Source organism: Juglans microcarpa x Juglans regia, chromosome 5S, assembly GCF_004785595.1.
Source record: "Juglans microcarpa x Juglans regia isolate MS1-56 chromosome 5S, Jm3101_v1.0, whole genome shotgun sequence".
Lineage (NCBI taxonomy): Eukaryota > Viridiplantae > Streptophyta > Magnoliopsida > Fagales > Juglandaceae > Juglans > Juglans microcarpa x Juglans regia.
The window spans coordinates 7,263,164-7,280,019 of record NC_054603.1 but is presented as its reverse complement, the minus strand read 5'-3'; the positions used below and the strand labels follow the sequence as shown (position 1 = coordinate 7,280,019).

The following is a 16,856-nucleotide window of genomic DNA, read 5'->3' as shown; positions in this document are numbered from 1 at the left end:
TACAAAAAAGTAGCCGTTGTTGCCCACGTGGCGCGCCTTGCCGACTTCGTAGGGAATTGATATTATTATTAATTGAAATAGAGGGGGCCGGTTGGTGTCGTTGGCACTCTAAAATCAGATCTATGAATATCTGTCTCTGTCTCTGTCTCTCTTGGACGCTCGGAGGGTCAGAGGCAGAAAACACTGCGCTTTTTTAGATTTCATTTTCGTTTCCAAACGTTTGGATCTCTCTGTTTCATCGCTATCCGATTCCTTGGATTTGCATCAAATCCCACTGTCTGGACTGACTTCTCCTCTGTTTCGTTAAAATACAAAAGAGAGAGGCGCAGGAAAATCGTGGCGACATAGTTTTCCTCGGAAGGAAGGAGTGAAGGAACATAATGTTCTTGCTTTTATTGGGGTTTGCAACCAATCTAAGCACTCCCTAATTCCGTTTCAGATCACCATCTTTCTCTCTCTTTTTTTCTCTGGAAGAGGGTTCTCTAGTTTTGAATACGGAAGTATGGACTTCTTATATTTGCTTATAATGCGTTTGTTTTTTTTTTTCTTCGTTTGGTTTGGTTGTGATCCAGTATGCATTTGATTGTGGTGTTCTATGTTTTCTTTTTTCATTTTTATCTGAGCTTTGAATGGAAAGTTTTTTTTGAACACCGGTTTTCTAGTTTCTGGGGAAATTCTTTTCCAAATAACAGAAAGTTAGTCCATGTGATCATAACAAGAAGAATGTTTATTCATTTTTTCTCATCTTAGGTGAGTTAGAATATCTGTTTGATATCTTAAGCTTAATTACCTTTTGGTTGGGCTAATAGTGTCATAAGTGGAATTGAAATTTGAAGCCGGGATGTGAAAGGTGTGTTGGTTTTCCCGTTGGGGATTAATTTCATATGCATGTAGTTTTGGAAAAGTACAAATTTGCCATCTATATGTGAGAATTTGAAGCTGTCACCAGAAACTTGTGTTGTTGGATTGTTTTACTAGATTTTATGTGATGTTCCTAATTCAGATTTGAATATCATCGTTGTGTTGTCATCATTATTTTACCAGTATACATATTATCCACTGGCTTCCATTTTGTAAAATAGTCCTGGTGATAGTATGTATGCTTTGAATGGTATGTGGTTTAATTGGACATCCCGCTTGGATTTGATGTTTTATTTCTAAGATTTTTGAAGAACAATATAGTTTGTTATAATCTGCATAAAACTTGTTATATATGCCACACCCTCATTCATATATTCTTGCTCATTTCACAGGGAAATACGAGATATATAAATGGCTACACTTGGGGATATTGGACTTGCGGCAGCTATCAACATTCTCAGTGCATTCATTTTCTTTGTGGCATTTGCCATATTAAGGCTTCAACCTTTCAATGACAGAGTGTACTTTCCAAAGTGGTATCTGAAGGGTCTAAGAACCGAACCAACATCTTCTGGAGCTTTTGTACGCAAGTTTGTCAATTTGGACTATAGGTCATATATAAGGTTTTTGAATTGGATGCGAGATGCACTGAGAATGCCGGAACCTGAACTGGTTGAGCATGCAGGACTGGATTCTGCTGTTTACTTGCGGATTTACTTGACAGGGTATGTAGCAATCCATGTTCAAATTGACTTAGAAGAATGCTTATTTCCTATTTTGATACTTAATTATATTGTGCTGATTATTTGTAATCATTCATGCAGACTTAAGATCTTTGTTCCAATAGCCTTCGTTGCATGGACTGTCCTCGTCCCAGTTAACTGGACGAATAGCACTTTAGAGCATGACAAGCTTCCTAATGTAACTTCTAGTGACATCGATAAGCTCTCTATCTCAAATGTTCCACTTAGATCACAAAGGTTTGAAACCCTCTTTCCTTGTTGACTTCCTTTGCCTTGTCTTTCCTACTTTTTATTGAACCATTCTTAACTTTTCTATTTTGGTTCAATATGAACTATTCTTAACTTTATCTAATTTTTTTTTTATTGTTCCTTGGTTATTCATTAAGTTTGCTTTCATTAAGTTAAACTATCAATGATTATGATAGTTTGCTATATCAACTTAGTTTGCTTTCAATTTTTTTTTTTTTTTTTTTTTGTTTTGTACAGAAAAAAGTTATATTTGCGTTACTATAAGTTGGAATCATCCAAAATCAGACTTAAAGCAATTTAGTGTCGGGCGTATTGTTCATGTTTTGTTCTGGATCACAGGTTTTGGGGTCATATAGTAATGGCATATGCCTTTACCTTTTGGGCGTGCTATGTGCTGCTAAAGGAGTATGAGAAAGTTGCCTCAATGCGTCTACAGTTTCTTGCATCAGAAAGACGCCGTCCAGATCAATTTACGGTGAGATGAAGTTTCTGTCTCACAAATTCATTCGTATTTTTAGTTTCTTAATTGTGAAAAGTATGATGAACTAATCTTAGCAGCATTTCACTTTTGATTCAACAAGAGCATCTGCTTGTCTTGTTTTTTTTTTTTCCCTCTTAAGAAGTGAAGAGTCAAAATTCTATTTTTTAGGTGATGCGGTATTTGTCACAAATCAATTATTTCATTTCTACGATCATGTTAATATTTTGTTATACGCTATCTGAAAACTATTAAATTTCTTAGGTGCTTGCTTTGTACCATTACCATATATTATAGTAACTTGTTTTTCTCTTTAGGGGTATTAAAAACGAATGCTTGACATGTCCTTTTTTTTGTTCTATATGAGTATTTTTTTTAAGTCAAACGTTTCAACGGTTTGTAATATTTGTAATGTTGAGTATAGGAATAGTGTAAAGTTTTATTCTTTCTCATGAATTTCAATTGTTTTCAGGTCCTTGTCAGAAACGTTCCACCTGACCCTGATGAATCTGTGAGCGAGCTTGTAGAGCACTTTTTTCTAGTCAACCATCCAGATCACTATCTTACTCATCAGGTTGGTTCTTGCTAAACAGAATAAATATTCCGAAAGTTTTCAGTCAAAAACTGATGATTTTCATAAACTCTGGTTTGCATTGAGCCCTGGACTCCTTGCCATCCTTAAAGCTCAATTGTTTTTTTTTTTTTTTTTTGAGCGGCAGGCTATATGAGGCCTTAAACAAGCTAATGAGTCTACTATTTTAGGGATATACGGTTCCTAAGCTAGACATAGACTATGCAGTCATCATTGTTTATTACTGTACACTTTCAGTTAACATATAGTAATCATGTCTTCACTCACTTAAAATGTATTGTCTGCTATATGTAGGTCGTATATAATGCAAACAAGCTCGCCAAATTGGTCAAGGAGAAGGAAAATTTGCAGAACTGGCTTGTTTACTACAAAAATAAATTTTCTAGGAATTCCTCGAGGCCCTCCATGAAGGTACTTTAATGCAATCTGCTTGGTCTTGTGGCCTCTTATCGATATTCAACTATGGTGTTTTTATTAATTCTAACTTGTGCATACATTCTCTCTTCCAGACTGGTTTTCTTGGCCTTTGGGGAAAAAGAGTAGATGCAATTGACCATCATGAGTCTGAAATTGAGAAACTTTCAAAAGAAGTAAGTACCATACTTTTGAAGGTATTAATAGGAGCATATGCTTTATTATTTCGTCACCTTTAATGTAAGGTAGAACGCTATTGCCAAGTTTTCTGTTAGCGTTTTAGTTTGAGGTTAAAAGTTGCTGCATTAGGTTATGCTGCTTTTGTTTTCTATGAAATTTGAGTACATTTCAAGGTCTAATATTATACAACCTATCGCTTCTCCTTTAGATAGCAGCAGAGAGGGAAAGAGTTTCAAAAGATTCAAATTCTATAATGCCTGCAGCATTTGTTTCCTTCAAAACTCGCTGGGCTGCTGCTGTTTGTGCCCAAACTCAACAATCCAGAAACCCAACTGTTTGGTTAACAGAGTGGGCTCCAGAGCCACGAGATGTGTATTGGGAAAACCTGGCAATTCCATATGTTTCCCTCACCGTGAGAAAGCTAATTATAGGTGTTGCATTCTTCTTCTTGACGTTCTTTTTCATGATCCCAATTGCATTTGTACAATCTCTTGCAAGTATTGAGGGAATCGAGAAAGCAGCACCATTCTTGAAGCCTCTTGTTGAAAAGTGAGCTTGCTCTTATCCTCGGGCCTCTTGAATTATAGTTAGTCTGGAATTGTACAAATTACTCACTGTTCTCTGATTTTTAATTCAGGGATTTCGTTAAGTCATTCATCCAAGGTTTTCTACCTGGGATTGTGTTGAAGATCTTCCTGATCTTTCTGCCTACAATATTGATGATCATGTCTAAATTTGAAGGCTTTGGATCTCTATCGTCTCTAGAGAGGAGATCGGCCTCTCGATATTATCTTTTCAACTTTGTAAATGTATTCCTCGGGAGCATCATTACTGGAAGTGCATTTGAACAACTAGATTCATTTATTCACCAATCAGCGACCGAGTATGTTATTCTTTCTTGTTTAGTGTGTAACACCTAGGTATATGAAGGGTGGTGAATGGGTCCTATATTGCCTAGGAGGGAGAAGTAATTGCTGTTTATAATGTTTTTCAGGAGCTCCAATTACAATCATGACTAGTCTTTTTATAATGTAGACCTTGTTGGGGTTTGGGCTTTCCCAGGATCATTACACGCTGTATCTATTTTTGGCCATAATATACTGTTGTGCTAGTACATGTGAATGCTGGTGTTATAGAGATTGGATATATGCTTCTAGATATTAATTGGTCATCCTAGCATTAGATACTCAGAGTGTTCACTTGAACAAGTATAAGCAACTTAGCAAAAGAAAGAACATTTATAAGCAAATTTTTTAACTGTATACTCTGAAATAGAAATTCTGTAGAACCATCGAGGCTGAAGATGATATCTGATAGTTATTGACTACATCATATGATAGAGTCCTTGGCAAGAACTTGGTTGGATTGAACATTGTATTAAATGGTATGGAGTGATGCCATTAGGCATGGATGAAGCAACACATATTGGAAGCACATGAATGGGAATTCTGTTGGGTATTATGATGCTTCTTCTTGTAGAGTGTATGAGCACAAGGCTTTCTATAGTTATTTTGCAGATGTGGCTTTGCTTTTGATGTCCCATGTATTGGAGTGTCTTCCGAAGTTCTTATGAATCAAAATTCTGGAAATCTTTAACTACACTTCTGATGTGATTATATGTTCTATCAAAACTATACGAGGCATTTCAAAACCATAATGTGATTTTTTTTTAATTCAAAATGTGATTCATCAATCAAGCTTAGGTTAGATAATTGATTCATACTTTCATCTTTTAGAGTTAGATTTCATAAAATTAAGTATATTTGTTTTCTTTGTTGCAGTATACCTGAAACAATTGGTGTGGCGATTCCAATGAAAGCAACTTTCTTCATTACTTATATTATGGTTGATGGATGGGCTGGTGTAGCTGGGGAAATTTTAATGTTGAAACCTCTTATTATTTACCACTTGAAGAATTCCTTCCTAGTGAAGACAGAAAAGGACAGGGAGGAGGCAATGGATCCAGGAAGTCTTGGTTTCAACACAGGAGAACCTCGCATACAATTTTATTTTCTACTGGGCTTTGTGTATGCTACAGTGACACCTGCTATACTTCCTTTCATAATCGTCTTCTTTGCCCTTGCCTTTGTTGTGTTCCGCCATCAGGTACAGAGTTGTATTTTTCACTATACAATTTTACGTATAAATGGAAATATAGGGTTTATGTTCACATGCTTGTTTTCACGGCAGTATCAATCTAATAATTTGATTGCAACTTTTATAGCTGTGAGCAAAGAAATGTATTAGGTCAAAATAAGCTTTATTAATGCAAAAATAGAAAAAAATTGTTTTACTTAGATATTTTAAATTGTTGAGAGTTTGAAAAAATTGCTAGGGGGAGGTGTACATTCAGTGCTCAGAGTTCATTAATTTTGTTCTATTCACAAGAATTCATCAAATCTTAATGTGTTCCTGTGTATGATCATAAAAAGTCAACTTAAGGGGGGAGTTCAGGCCTGCCAAACTGTAATGTGAACATCTAGTCCAAAGGTTTGATGGGCAGCAAAGACCTTACATTTCGATGGGGTAGTTAGGGATTTACTTTTCGAGTTCTTAAGATTGGTTGTCTAGTTGTAAGTATTTAGTATGAAGCCAAAAGAATGTGGATCACTAGTTGCATTTTGCAAGCTCTCTTCAAAAACTCATACCATGCCGATTAAAATTATTTTGATATTAGATTAACACGCTGAATTTCCTTAGGAGATTGTGTTCTTTGAGTTTTTGCAAATATTATGGTCATATCTTTATTAGTTAATGCTACTTATCTCATGTTCTGAAGTTTGAGACATCAGAAATTTCTAGATTCTTCAAATAGAACTCCTTCAATAACCAAGTCTAACCACGAATAGGGTATGAGAACTGGGTTTCTATAATTGTTTAAAGAGTAATGCTACATACAGTCGTGGAGTGCGTAAGCACTGCGCAATCGTTTTGAAAAAAAGTGGGGTCTACTATTAAAAAATTAGTTTTTTTCATGTGAGTCCCGTATTTACTCACTTTTTTCAAAGGGATTGCACGACGCTTATGCACTCCATGACTGCAAATTTCATTTCTCCTGTTTAAATAGATTAGCAATTTTAAGAATTTTTTTATGGTGGTAGTGGTTTTGATTTGTTGTTAAGCTGGGTAATAGATGAAATGATCATAGAGAAACCCCAATCAGTAGGAATGATGGCTTGGGTGAGTTTAGTTGAGTACCATAATAAAGATCTAAAAAAAATAGAAAGTACAGAAGAGAACAGTAGACTAAGCATAAGTTTAAGAGAAAAGGGGGTAAAAAATAGAAGTGGGAGGAGGATCAGAAGGAAGATGAAAGAAACAAATGACAAGAATTTGCTTCCTTACACCACTAGTTTTATGCTTTTGTAAAACACCAAGTGACTGTGTGATGCTCATGCCTTTTTCTGGCTCATATCTACTATGATGAATTTCTAAAATCTTTTATATTGTTTGTCTCTAAAGTCACTGGTGTCTCCCTTCGTTTTTACCGCCCCAAGATCTGATGTCCAACTCTACCTATAGAAAAAGTAGATAGGATTTCCAACTCTTTGAGAAAAATAAAATAGAAGAAAGAATGTGTATCTCACTATGCTAGTACAGCCTCATTAAACTAAAGTGAAGACTAAATTTCGCGACTTTTCAACATTTGCAATACTTTTACAATTTCTCAATATAATGCATGGCATTAATGGTGTGGTCTTGTTTATCGTAGTCAATATCTAACATATGCATTGCAGGGTAAGAGATAGATTTTCCTTAAACATAGTTTTTTGCTTCATGTGGATTTTTTTAGTTAGTTTCTTCTTGAGGACTTTATTTTGTTTGTCAGATCAGTCTACCCCAATATGTTTGCTTTCAGATGCATATTCCATTTTTTTAGCATTATTATATATTATGTGGTAAGCTATTTTTCGTTTCAGTTTTTTCTAAACACGTCTTTTGAAAGTACAGATCATAAATGTTTATAGCCAACAGTACGAGAGTGCAGCAGCATTTTGGCCTGATGTCCATGGCCGTATTGTAACTGCATTGGTGATTTCACAAGTGCTTCTATTGGGATTATTGAGCACAAAAGAGGCTGCCAAGTCAACTCCATTTCTCATTGCACTTCCAGTTCTGACCATATGGTTCTATAGGTTCTGCAAAGGCCGTTATGAATCGGCATTTGTTAAATTTCCATTACAGGTTTGTTGGAACTTGCTTTCTGTTGATTGGCATTAATTTTCTTTTACCGAAATAATCTTTTATATGATAGTTTGTCTATGTAAAACATATATCTGCATAGTATATGAGTATATGCCTGCGCATTAAGTGTAAAGAAGACATTGGTCTTCTTTCTTGAGCAAAGCTTTAAAATTGCTTAAACCTGCTTGCTGAAGCATTAAGGCAAAATACTCTTTTTGAAAGCTTCAAGGTCTGGTATTTAATATGTATTACTATTAGTAGGAATGGCTTCATTTTTCATGTCAGGAGTTTATTGTCTAGAACCATGTCAATCCCTAGGCTTATGACATTACAAGTTCAATCCAATATTTATCGGATACTAGTTCTAGCTTTTGATTACTTTTTGGAACTTAGGCTGGTTTTATTAACAGGAGGAAGTCAGAAAGAAATTGAACTTTGTAGTTGTCTAAATTTTAAGAGTTATGACTATGGAATAGGCTTGAACTTTCTCTATCTCTCTCATTTTGCGATTTAACTTAATTGTTATTCTTGTTTCATGCTGGGGATTTAGGAAGCAATGATGAAAGATACATTAGAACGCGCAAGGGAACCAAACCTGAACTTGAAAGCCTATCTTCAAAATTCATATATACATCCAGTTTTTAAAGCATGTGTAGAAGACGAGGTCAAGGAAGTGGATGATGATGAAAAATGGGAGACTGAGAGCGTGCTTGTGCCCACAAAACGCCACTCCCAAAGGAATACACCGGCACCCAGCGGAGTTAGTGGTTCCCGTTCATCTTCTTCCTCCTCTCTGCGTGAGGTTTCTGATTTCTGAAGAACATCCAACGCCCTCATTCTAGGCAGGAAACTTTGCTTCTTACCTTATGTTTCATCTTCACACAAGTATACCAAGGGAAGAAGACAGACATAGTGTGAACAGTGTATACCAACAGATAGACGGACAGAGAGTTACAGCAATCTTTAGGACATTCAGCAATCTTGGTTTTTTTGGCAGTCAGTTGACAGCTGCAAGCTGCGCATGTATTGATTTAGATTAGAGGGTGGCAAGTGTAAAATTTTGAGTGTATGAGTGCTTTTAAAAATTGGTGATATCTGTATGTATCAAAGAATTATTTGATAAAATTTCAATGTGAATACACGCATTGCTGCTTAACGTTTGATTGGACTAAGATACAATTCATGTGGGAAATGTGGCAAAAACCATCTAGCATAAATCAGTGTGAATCATCCAAAAAAGAGTATAGTTTCTGGCTATTTTGATCTTAAAACCTCTATATTCTCTCATCTTGATCCACGACCATTTCTTTTTAATAATTCGAGCAGTTACTTTCGTTTGGTTCCTAAACTTATCTCAACTCATCAGTATAACTTTTCAAATTTCAATACAAAATATAATAAATAATTCAATTTTTTCAAATCTCAAAATAATAATAAAATAATATTCTAATAATATTTTATCATCTCAACTCAATTTAACTCAATTCAGTTCAACATCCAAACACAGCAGAGCACTAACTATAATACTATTTCCGTTTCACTTTTGCTTGACCTTTGGCTTTGGATGTTTTTTTTTTTTTTTTTTTTGAAATCGTTGCTGTGGGTGATGCTTAAAGACCAAGGATTGTAAATTTGCATTCTTCTGCAATGATGTGTTTTGACGGAAGATTATATAAAAAATGAATAATGATAGATCTATAGAACTCTCTTTCAACTTATTTTACCTTAAATAGTTGGCCAAGTTTCAGAGAGTTAGATTGCCTTAATTGTCGAGTCTTTCTTCTTTTAGATTGCCTTAAAAGTTTGGAATCCGCACTTTTACAAAAGATTTAAATAGAATTTATCTATTTAAAACTTAAAATTAATATTCCTCTTTCTCATACTAATAGCACCACATGCAATGATGCATGTAGCATAGCAAAGTAGAAATCTTGAAAACGACAGCTTGATTACAAACAATGAAATAATTTGCTGCTACTCTACTCCTCTGCCTGCCCCTTGTTTAACTAACAAGTGTTTTTTATAAAATAAAAAATAATTTATAAAATCGATTTATTTATTTATAAAATGACATGATTATATTGGACAATCTCGGAATATCATGGACTATTTATTCATTCACTATTGAATATCTCAAATTATAAAAATTTGTAACATAGACCCTCATAACTATATATGATATGACTTTTATTTCTTTGTTTTTTCCTAAATGAAATGTGTATGAATAATGTTAGATATAATTTTAGAATATACAAATTTCGTATACTTTATTTAAAAAAGGATATGACTTTACTATTAAAAAATTATTTTTTCATGAGAATCTTATATTTACTCACTTGCATACCATAAAGTTGTAAATATTATTTTTTGAAAACTTATAATATTAGCAGTATAAAAAAAAAAATACTTAGTACTTAATTTTTTTTTCCATCAATATAGTTTTTCTATAAATATAATGGATGTTTTTCATAATAACTGATAATACAACTATAATTATAAATAGTAGATTTTGTTTTTCAAAAAAATCATAGATATCTTATATAGTACGCATAAAATAATGAAAAGTACTCCAACCGTCCAACGACATAAAACAATAAAAAAGAGCTGTGGGTTCTGATGCTGCGGAGGGAGTGCAAGAGCAACCGCTCCGGGCCTTTTGTGGAGGGACCCACTATTGAAAGCCGAACACGGGGCACTCGGACAGATGCAACCAGGTGGTGCGGCCCACAGATAACGAGCAATGCCAAGGGCCTAGATTGAAACGGCTGCCCACCTTGCCTTCGCGTTTGAGTTTGAAGTTGAATTTGATCCGCGACTTCGTCTTCACTTCCATTTCTCCCTGTTAATTATTCCCTCTTTCATTTCCAACTTCACGCGAAGACACCCTAGTAGTGTTCACATACAGGCAGAGACGACACAGTACCCCGAGATGCTTCTCTCTGTTCCACGCCTTCTATGTACACCTCTCTCTCTCTCTCTCTGTGTTCCAATTTTAATTTTCAGTCTTTTGATCTTCGTTTATTTTGTTGTAATTATTTTCTCTCTCCCTTCTGAATTGACAGGAAATCGCTGCAGGAGGAGCGATGACGAAGAAAGCCCCACCGCCAATAGTTGCGCGCCGTGTTATCTGGTTGAGCTGGAAGCTTGTCCTCTCCCTCTCCCTCGCTCTTTGCGCCCTTGCTCTCCTCAGACTCCACTCTCAGCCCGGCCTCTCTTCTCCCTCTCCATCTCTCCTCCGTCCTCGAGTTTCTCGCTATATCCTCGACCGCCCCTCCAAGATCGCCTTCCTTTTCCTCGCTCGTACTAACCTCCCTCTCGATTTTCTCTGGGATACTTTCTTCGAGGTTTATTTCTCCCTTTCTTTAATTTTTTTTTTCGCTTTTCCTTTCGACTAAAATTCTATTTGAATTTTCCTGTGCTTTCTCGCGGAAATTGTTTGGAATTCGAAGGGTTTACTATGTTTTGGCTTTGTGCGATTCGCAGAATGCTGACGTTGCCAACTTCTCGATCTATATTCACTCGGCGCCGGGGTTCGTGTTTGACGACTCAACGGCAAAGTCGCCTTTCTTTCGTGGTCGAGAATTGAAGAATAGCATTCAGGTGATTAGCATTGAAGCTAGAAAATTAGAAGAATAGCATTCAAGTTTGTTAATTTGTCTAATATAGCTTCTCTTCTTTAATAAACCTCGGATATGAGAAGAGGTTAAATTGACATGTATTAGGCTGCTTTATGTTTCCAATGACGCCGACAGCTTGGAAGTTCTGATGAGTAAGCTATGCGTACATATCCACCGGAAAACGAAATAGCAAAAAAAAAAAGGACTAAGCTTATACATACTGAGCTAGGATATTTTGGATTTACTGCTATTGAAAATAGTTTATTAAAATTTTTATTTCCTTTGTTTTCTCATACATTCCCGTAGATCAAATGAAGTGTTATTTTTTTTTTTATTTTTTCTACAGTTTGGTCATTCGATGTTGTTGACATGATTGTGAATTGTGTGGTCACATCATACAGGTGTTATGGGGAGAATCGAGTATGATTGAAGCGGAGAAGTTGTTGCTTAACGCAGCTCTTGAGGATCCAGCGAATCAAAGATTTATTCTACTCTCTGACAGGTTTACCAATACAAAAAATAAATTTACAAATGATTTACATGTACTTCCTATATTTTGAGGCTTCTCGATGTTTAAGAAATCTGCATGTGATGTAGAATAACTATTGTGCCTGCCTCGTTTTTAATGGAAATTATTTCGGTTTCTAATTGACAAGAATATGGATTTTTGCAGCATATTATATATCTGCATGCCTATTGACAGGATTGTTATCTCGAAGGAAATTGGTTTGCCAATAATATATAATCTAAATTTCTCTCTTTGTTGCAGTTGCGTTCCCCTGTACAACTTTGGCTTCATATACAACTATGTGATGGCTTCTCCAAGAAGTTTTGTGGACAGGTAGGTGGAGAGATTTATAATTCTTGAGGTGCTAAGCAGTAATTGTTTTAGGCCTTTTTTGGATTCAAAAACACTCTCAACTCATCTCATCTCATCTCAATTAATCATTACAACTTTTCTAAACTTCTAAACAAAATATAATAAACAATTCAACTTTTTCAAATCCCAAAACAAAAATAATATTAAACTATTATATTCTAATAATATTTTATTCAACTTTCATCTCATTTCATCTCAACTCAGCTCACTATTCAAACCTCCCCTAGATGATTCAATATCAGTGGAAAGTTTTCATTGCTATTATTTCATGCTTCTCGCTTGTTAATTGAGGAAATGTTTAAATTGTGACGTATGGTTAATTTTTCTTGTAGCTTTCTTGACATGAAAGAGGGCCGCTACAACCCGAAGATGTCACCTGTAATACCAAAGGAGAAATGGCGAAAAGGGTCCCAGGTTATTTTTTTCCGCTAAATTTGTGTGCCCCAAATTTCCTACCCCCATATTTTTCGTCTGTTCCCTTCTTTTTGGTGGTTAATTATAGAAGGGAGTATTGTTTTAAGTTTCCATTATTTGTTTTTGCATGTGTGCTGTAGTCTTTATAAGTGAGTGGAGAGGAGCTTCAAATTGACTAGTCTTTTTGGAGCTATAGTACAGACGTGGCTAGCACCCCTTTTTTATCAATACAAGTTGGTTTTGATTCAGGAGATTAAATTGTGTGAAATGTATACATGAGAAGTTGCTGTAAATACCCATCTTGCTTCATGAACCATGCCTTAACTTTTGGAACTACCGTCTGTTAAAAAAGAGTGGGTTCCACAGTAGGTTAAGACCTAATCTTCTTCTTTGGGAATCCAAGTAAACAGTCTGCAAAAACATTAGTTATTACATTTCATTAGCATTATCATCACTGTCATTGTCATCAAATAAATTATTTGTCCAAGGATCAGGACAGCATTTTTATTTTTACAATCTATGGTCTAAGTTGATTTTTGATTTTGAAATTTCAGTGGATTGCTTTAGTTCGAAGCCATGCAGAAGTCATTGTAGAGGACGAGGCTATTCTTTCAGTATTTAAGAAATTCTGCAAGGTAGGTAATTGAGTTTTATATCAAGTGTCACCATCAATCTGGTAATGGTTATTTGTAATTTTCTTCGTCAAAGCATTATTGCTTTGGATTGTACATCTGTACCATGATACTTCAATCACTTTTTGGAGAGAAGTTCTTTTATCTATTCTGGGGAAGGGAGATTTAATTACAGAGATGCCTATGCACTATTTATATGGAGCCTTCTTCTGATGTGGTACTGAAAACTTCAAACGTGTTTCTTTGTTGACTAGCAAAATTATATAGGTGTTTTTAACCAAACTATGTAGGTTTTGAAAGTTACCTATTGATAATTTAAAATATAAAATAGTGAAATGTGGCTCTACTATTTTGCAAGCATGGCGTGTTTTTATATGTATTCACGTGCTTATTTATAATAAGTTGCAAGCGGTGTCAGTTTCTTAACCCCTGATTTCTGTGCAGTTGGTCTAGCATGTAAGACCTCATCCACTATGGCATTTTTTTTTTTGGGGGGGGGGGGGGGGGGGGGGGGGAAATAACATTTGAACTGGAGCTCATTCTGTAATTGCTGTGTATTGAATGCTTCTGAGCTTGCCCCTTGGTAGTTTCTAGAAATAAAGTCTCATTCTTGAATATAGAAAGCAGTCCAAAGCTGAAATTTCACTTCTTTTAGACTTATTTAACTGCTTCTCATTTTGCAGCGACGCCCCCCTGTAGATGCCAGCAAGGGAAAGCTGAATATTGTAAGTCATCTTTGATCACTGACTTTACCTGCAATCCATTTATTTTATTTTGCAAGGTTTTTTCACCCTTTTCACCTAGAGTAATTGTGGAACAATTTGCTGGTTTCTTGTTTAAGTAAATCATCGAGGTATGCAATCAAATTTTGGGAAGGGTATTTTCTTCTTTATTATGAGAAATATGCTTGCAAAATCCATACATTTTCATAATTTGCTTGTTTATTTTTTTATTAGTACAATTTGCTGGTTGCTAGTTTAACTAAATAAACTTGAGTTAAGAAATAAAATATTGCGAAGACCATTATGTTCATCAATACAGGAAATACAGGAAATGCACTCTCAAATTCACATTGTTTCGACATATTATTTATTACAACTTCTATACTTGGAGCCTCTTGTATCTTGCTTTGCTTATCTATCAAGGGCAGTGAATATGCCCATAAGAAATAAAGTGATATACATATAAAATTCTTAAAAATAAAAAAATCGCAAATCTCATGTAGCTTTACATGGTTTATAGGGAGGGAGTTAGGCTTATCATTTAAATAAAAAGTTCTAGATGGTCCTGCAATGGTTCCCTTTGTCTTGTATTGGAGATATATATGTTTTCTTTTCAACTGAATGTCAATTTGTTCTGATTTTGGCCTAAATATGAATGCAGAATCTTCAGAAGCAACATAACTGTATTCCAGATGAACACTATGTGCAGACATTGCTTGCGGTATGCTATAGATTTCCTTTGTTTCTTTGTTAAATGTTTGAAGCATATTGTGGTTTTTTTTTTTCACTAGTGTTTTCATCATAATTTTAACTCTTCTAATCATCAATTTGAATTAATTTAGTATATTGACAGCTTCATTTATTGCTGTGCTCTAATTTGGTTGGCTCTCACTAGTATCATAAACTCCATCTGTTATCTCTATTATTTATTTGTTTTTGTTTGTTATGCTTCCTTGTTAGATGAGTGATCTTGAAGGTGAACTTGAACGAAGAACATTGACCTATACCCTATGGAATCAGTCTGCAACAAAAATGGAGAAGAAAGGCTGGCATCCGTTTACATTCAATTTTGCAAACGCTGGCCCTAAACAAATCAACGAAATAAAGGTGGTCATGACACCTCACTTCCCCTTATTTTTTATTTTATCTATTCAAAAGATGAATATAGAGATGGGCATGAGATGTGATTTTTCTCATCTAAAATCCGTCTACCTTCAGATTTATAATAAAGTACTATTTGTTTAGGTATCGGTCTTTTTGACTGTTTCACGGGGAAAAATTATGTGCGCTGAAAATGAAAACAGGTTTCTTGAAAAGAGATGGAAAGCTTGCAACTGAAAAATTGATGAAAATACACATGATCCATCAATACGTTTTTATCTTGGGGTCTTCAATTTACACTTGTACCTTTTACCCTTACAATATGTTGTTTAACTTTGTCTGTTTTGATCCAACAGGACATCAACCATGTGTACTATGAGACGGAGTTCCGGATAGAATGGTGCCGTAGTAATTCTATGCTTGTTCCCTGTTTTTTGTTTGCAAGGAAATTTTCCCAGGGAGCTGCCATGCGCCTCTTGAGTGATGGAGTGGTTGGTCACTCTGATGCTGCTGAACTGCTAGACTCACTCCCATGATTCATGGCTTTCTCACGGTTCTCTAACAATCAAGTGATACATTTAGAGATTTAATTTGGGCAGCAAGTTAATCATCAAACCCTAAAAAAGAGGCCAGCAAGTGGAATGCCCACTGAAAGTTTACAGATACTATACATGACACACAGGACATATTTTGATACTCTAGAGACCAAAAGAATGGTAGCTGCTGCTGATCAAGTTAGTTCCAGAGAAGACAAGTAGTAGGATCGAAGAAGTAGTCAAGGGTTTGAGGCCATCATGCGCCGATTCCCACCTGCAGTTTTAACTTGATTACATTATCTTACCACTTTTGATTCATTGCATTCTTTACAAGGATAGTAATTTGGAAAATGTGGAGGCAAGTGCAGGTACAGGCAAATTTGTTGCATGGGAACATGTGTGAATAATTTGTCCGACAAAAGGAACTGTGGAGGGTGCAAGAAGGGGGGGTCCTGTGCTTATGGGCTATGCAATTATGCATGATATATATATATATATATATATATATATATATATATCAGCACCATTAATATATAATTCCATGATTAGCCTGTGTTATAGTGGCAGTGCATATGTATTTTAAAAAATATAAAACAACTAATTAAATGTAATATCTATGATCTATAGCTAGTGAAAATAATTAGTGATTTAAATTAATATATATATATATATATATATATATATATATATAAAGTTGAGTTAATTTCAGACTAATAACTCAAGAAGAGATCTCGGAAACGAAAATTGGTGGAAAAAATCCTAGCACACCTCTCACTCTATCCCTTTTTTCTAGAGCAGGCCCCCCTCAAGAAACTAGACCAGAAGCTCCTCATCCCTCTTCCCTTTTCTCTTTAGTTTTTTCTTTTATATTTTCTGATTTTGTATGTTTTTCTTTCAAAATAGGGCGAAATTCCAATTTGTTGTTTTTTAGAGCCTGGCGACCACCACGAGCTCTACTGCAAGATTCCCAAGGAGCCAATCCTTCATACGGGTGAAGAATCAAGTCGAATGGAACGGCGCGTGAGCCACATGCATAGTCCAAAGTGCAAGTGTGGCATCCGCGTGCCACCGCAAGGGGATCTTTATCGCTGCCACGCGTTGCATTTTTGGAACCAGGGCTATTAGTTTCTTCAAACTCGACTGTCTACTTTATTTACAGGGTGGCGTGTGTCCCTCACGCACCACCACAGTTTCTGTGTTCACTTTTTTTTTTTTTTTTTTTTTTTACCTTTAAGGTTAAAAATGCTAATTT

The 16,856-nt window shown here is 35.4% G+C and overlaps 2 protein-coding genes across 4 annotated transcripts; both read left to right on the top strand.

The window, feature by feature from the left end:
- Window positions 1-101: 101 nt before the first annotated feature.
- LOC121268233 (calcium permeable stress-gated cation channel 1-like) lies at window positions 102-8,858 on the top strand. Of its 2 annotated transcripts, none has more exons than XM_041172405.1 (12): window positions 102-400; window positions 1,254-1,586; window positions 1,686-1,841; window positions 2,193-2,328; window positions 2,804-2,905; window positions 3,218-3,334; window positions 3,433-3,513; window positions 3,726-4,066; window positions 4,155-4,400; window positions 5,299-5,623; window positions 7,469-7,702; window positions 8,253-8,858. In XM_041172405.1, exons 2-12 carry the CDS (start codon window positions 1,273-1,275, stop codon window positions 8,517-8,519), a joined length of 2,319 nt encoding a protein of 772 aa, XP_041028339.1. In that variant the 5' UTR covers window positions 102-400; window positions 1,254-1,272; the 3' UTR covers window positions 8,520-8,858. The 2 variants fall into 2 exon arrangements, with proteins under 2 accessions (XP_041028339.1, XP_041028338.1); XM_041172404.1 differs by having other exon boundaries at window positions 102-500.
- Window positions 8,859-10,474: 1,616 nt separating this feature from the next.
- LOC121268261 (glycosyltransferase BC10) lies at window positions 10,475-16,020 on the top strand. Of its 2 annotated transcripts, none has more exons than XM_041172447.1 (11): window positions 10,475-10,659; window positions 10,778-11,046; window positions 11,186-11,302; window positions 11,721-11,821; window positions 12,089-12,160; window positions 12,532-12,613; window positions 13,168-13,248; window positions 13,929-13,970; window positions 14,629-14,688; window positions 14,928-15,074; window positions 15,425-16,020. In XM_041172447.1, exons 2-11 carry the CDS (start codon window positions 10,786-10,788, stop codon window positions 15,602-15,604), a joined length of 1,143 nt encoding a protein of 380 aa, XP_041028381.1. In that variant the 5' UTR covers window positions 10,475-10,659; window positions 10,778-10,785; the 3' UTR covers window positions 15,605-16,020. The 2 variants fall into 2 exon arrangements, with proteins under 2 accessions (XP_041028381.1, XP_041028382.1); XM_041172448.1 differs by having other exon boundaries at window positions 10,766-11,046.
- The last annotated feature ends 836 nt before the right edge of the window (window positions 16,021-16,856 follow it).

Excerpts from the sequence above, each read along its gene's own strand:
- LOC121268233 (XM_041172405.1), top strand. The coding sequence starts at position 1,273 with ATGGCTACACTTGGGGATATTGGACTTGCGGCAGCTATCAACATTCTC. Across the intron at positions 1,587-1,685 it reads TTGCGGATTTACTTGACAGG|ACTTAAGATCTTTGTTCCAA; the intron begins GTATGTAGCAAT and ends TCATTCATGCAG. Across the intron at positions 4,067-4,154 it reads TTGAAGCCTCTTGTTGAAAA|GGATTTCGTTAAGTCATTCA; the intron begins GTGAGCTTGCTC and ends TTTTTAATTCAG.
- LOC121268261 (XM_041172447.1), top strand. The coding sequence starts at position 10,786 with ATGACGAAGAAAGCCCCACCGCCAATAGTTGCGCGCCGTGTTATCTGG. Across the intron at positions 11,303-11,720 it reads AATTGAAGAATAGCATTCAG|GTGTTATGGGGAGAATCGAG; the intron begins GTGATTAGCATT and ends CACATCATACAG. Across the intron at positions 11,822-12,088 it reads TTTATTCTACTCTCTGACAG|TTGCGTTCCCCTGTACAACT; the intron begins GTTTACCAATAC and ends TCTTTGTTGCAG.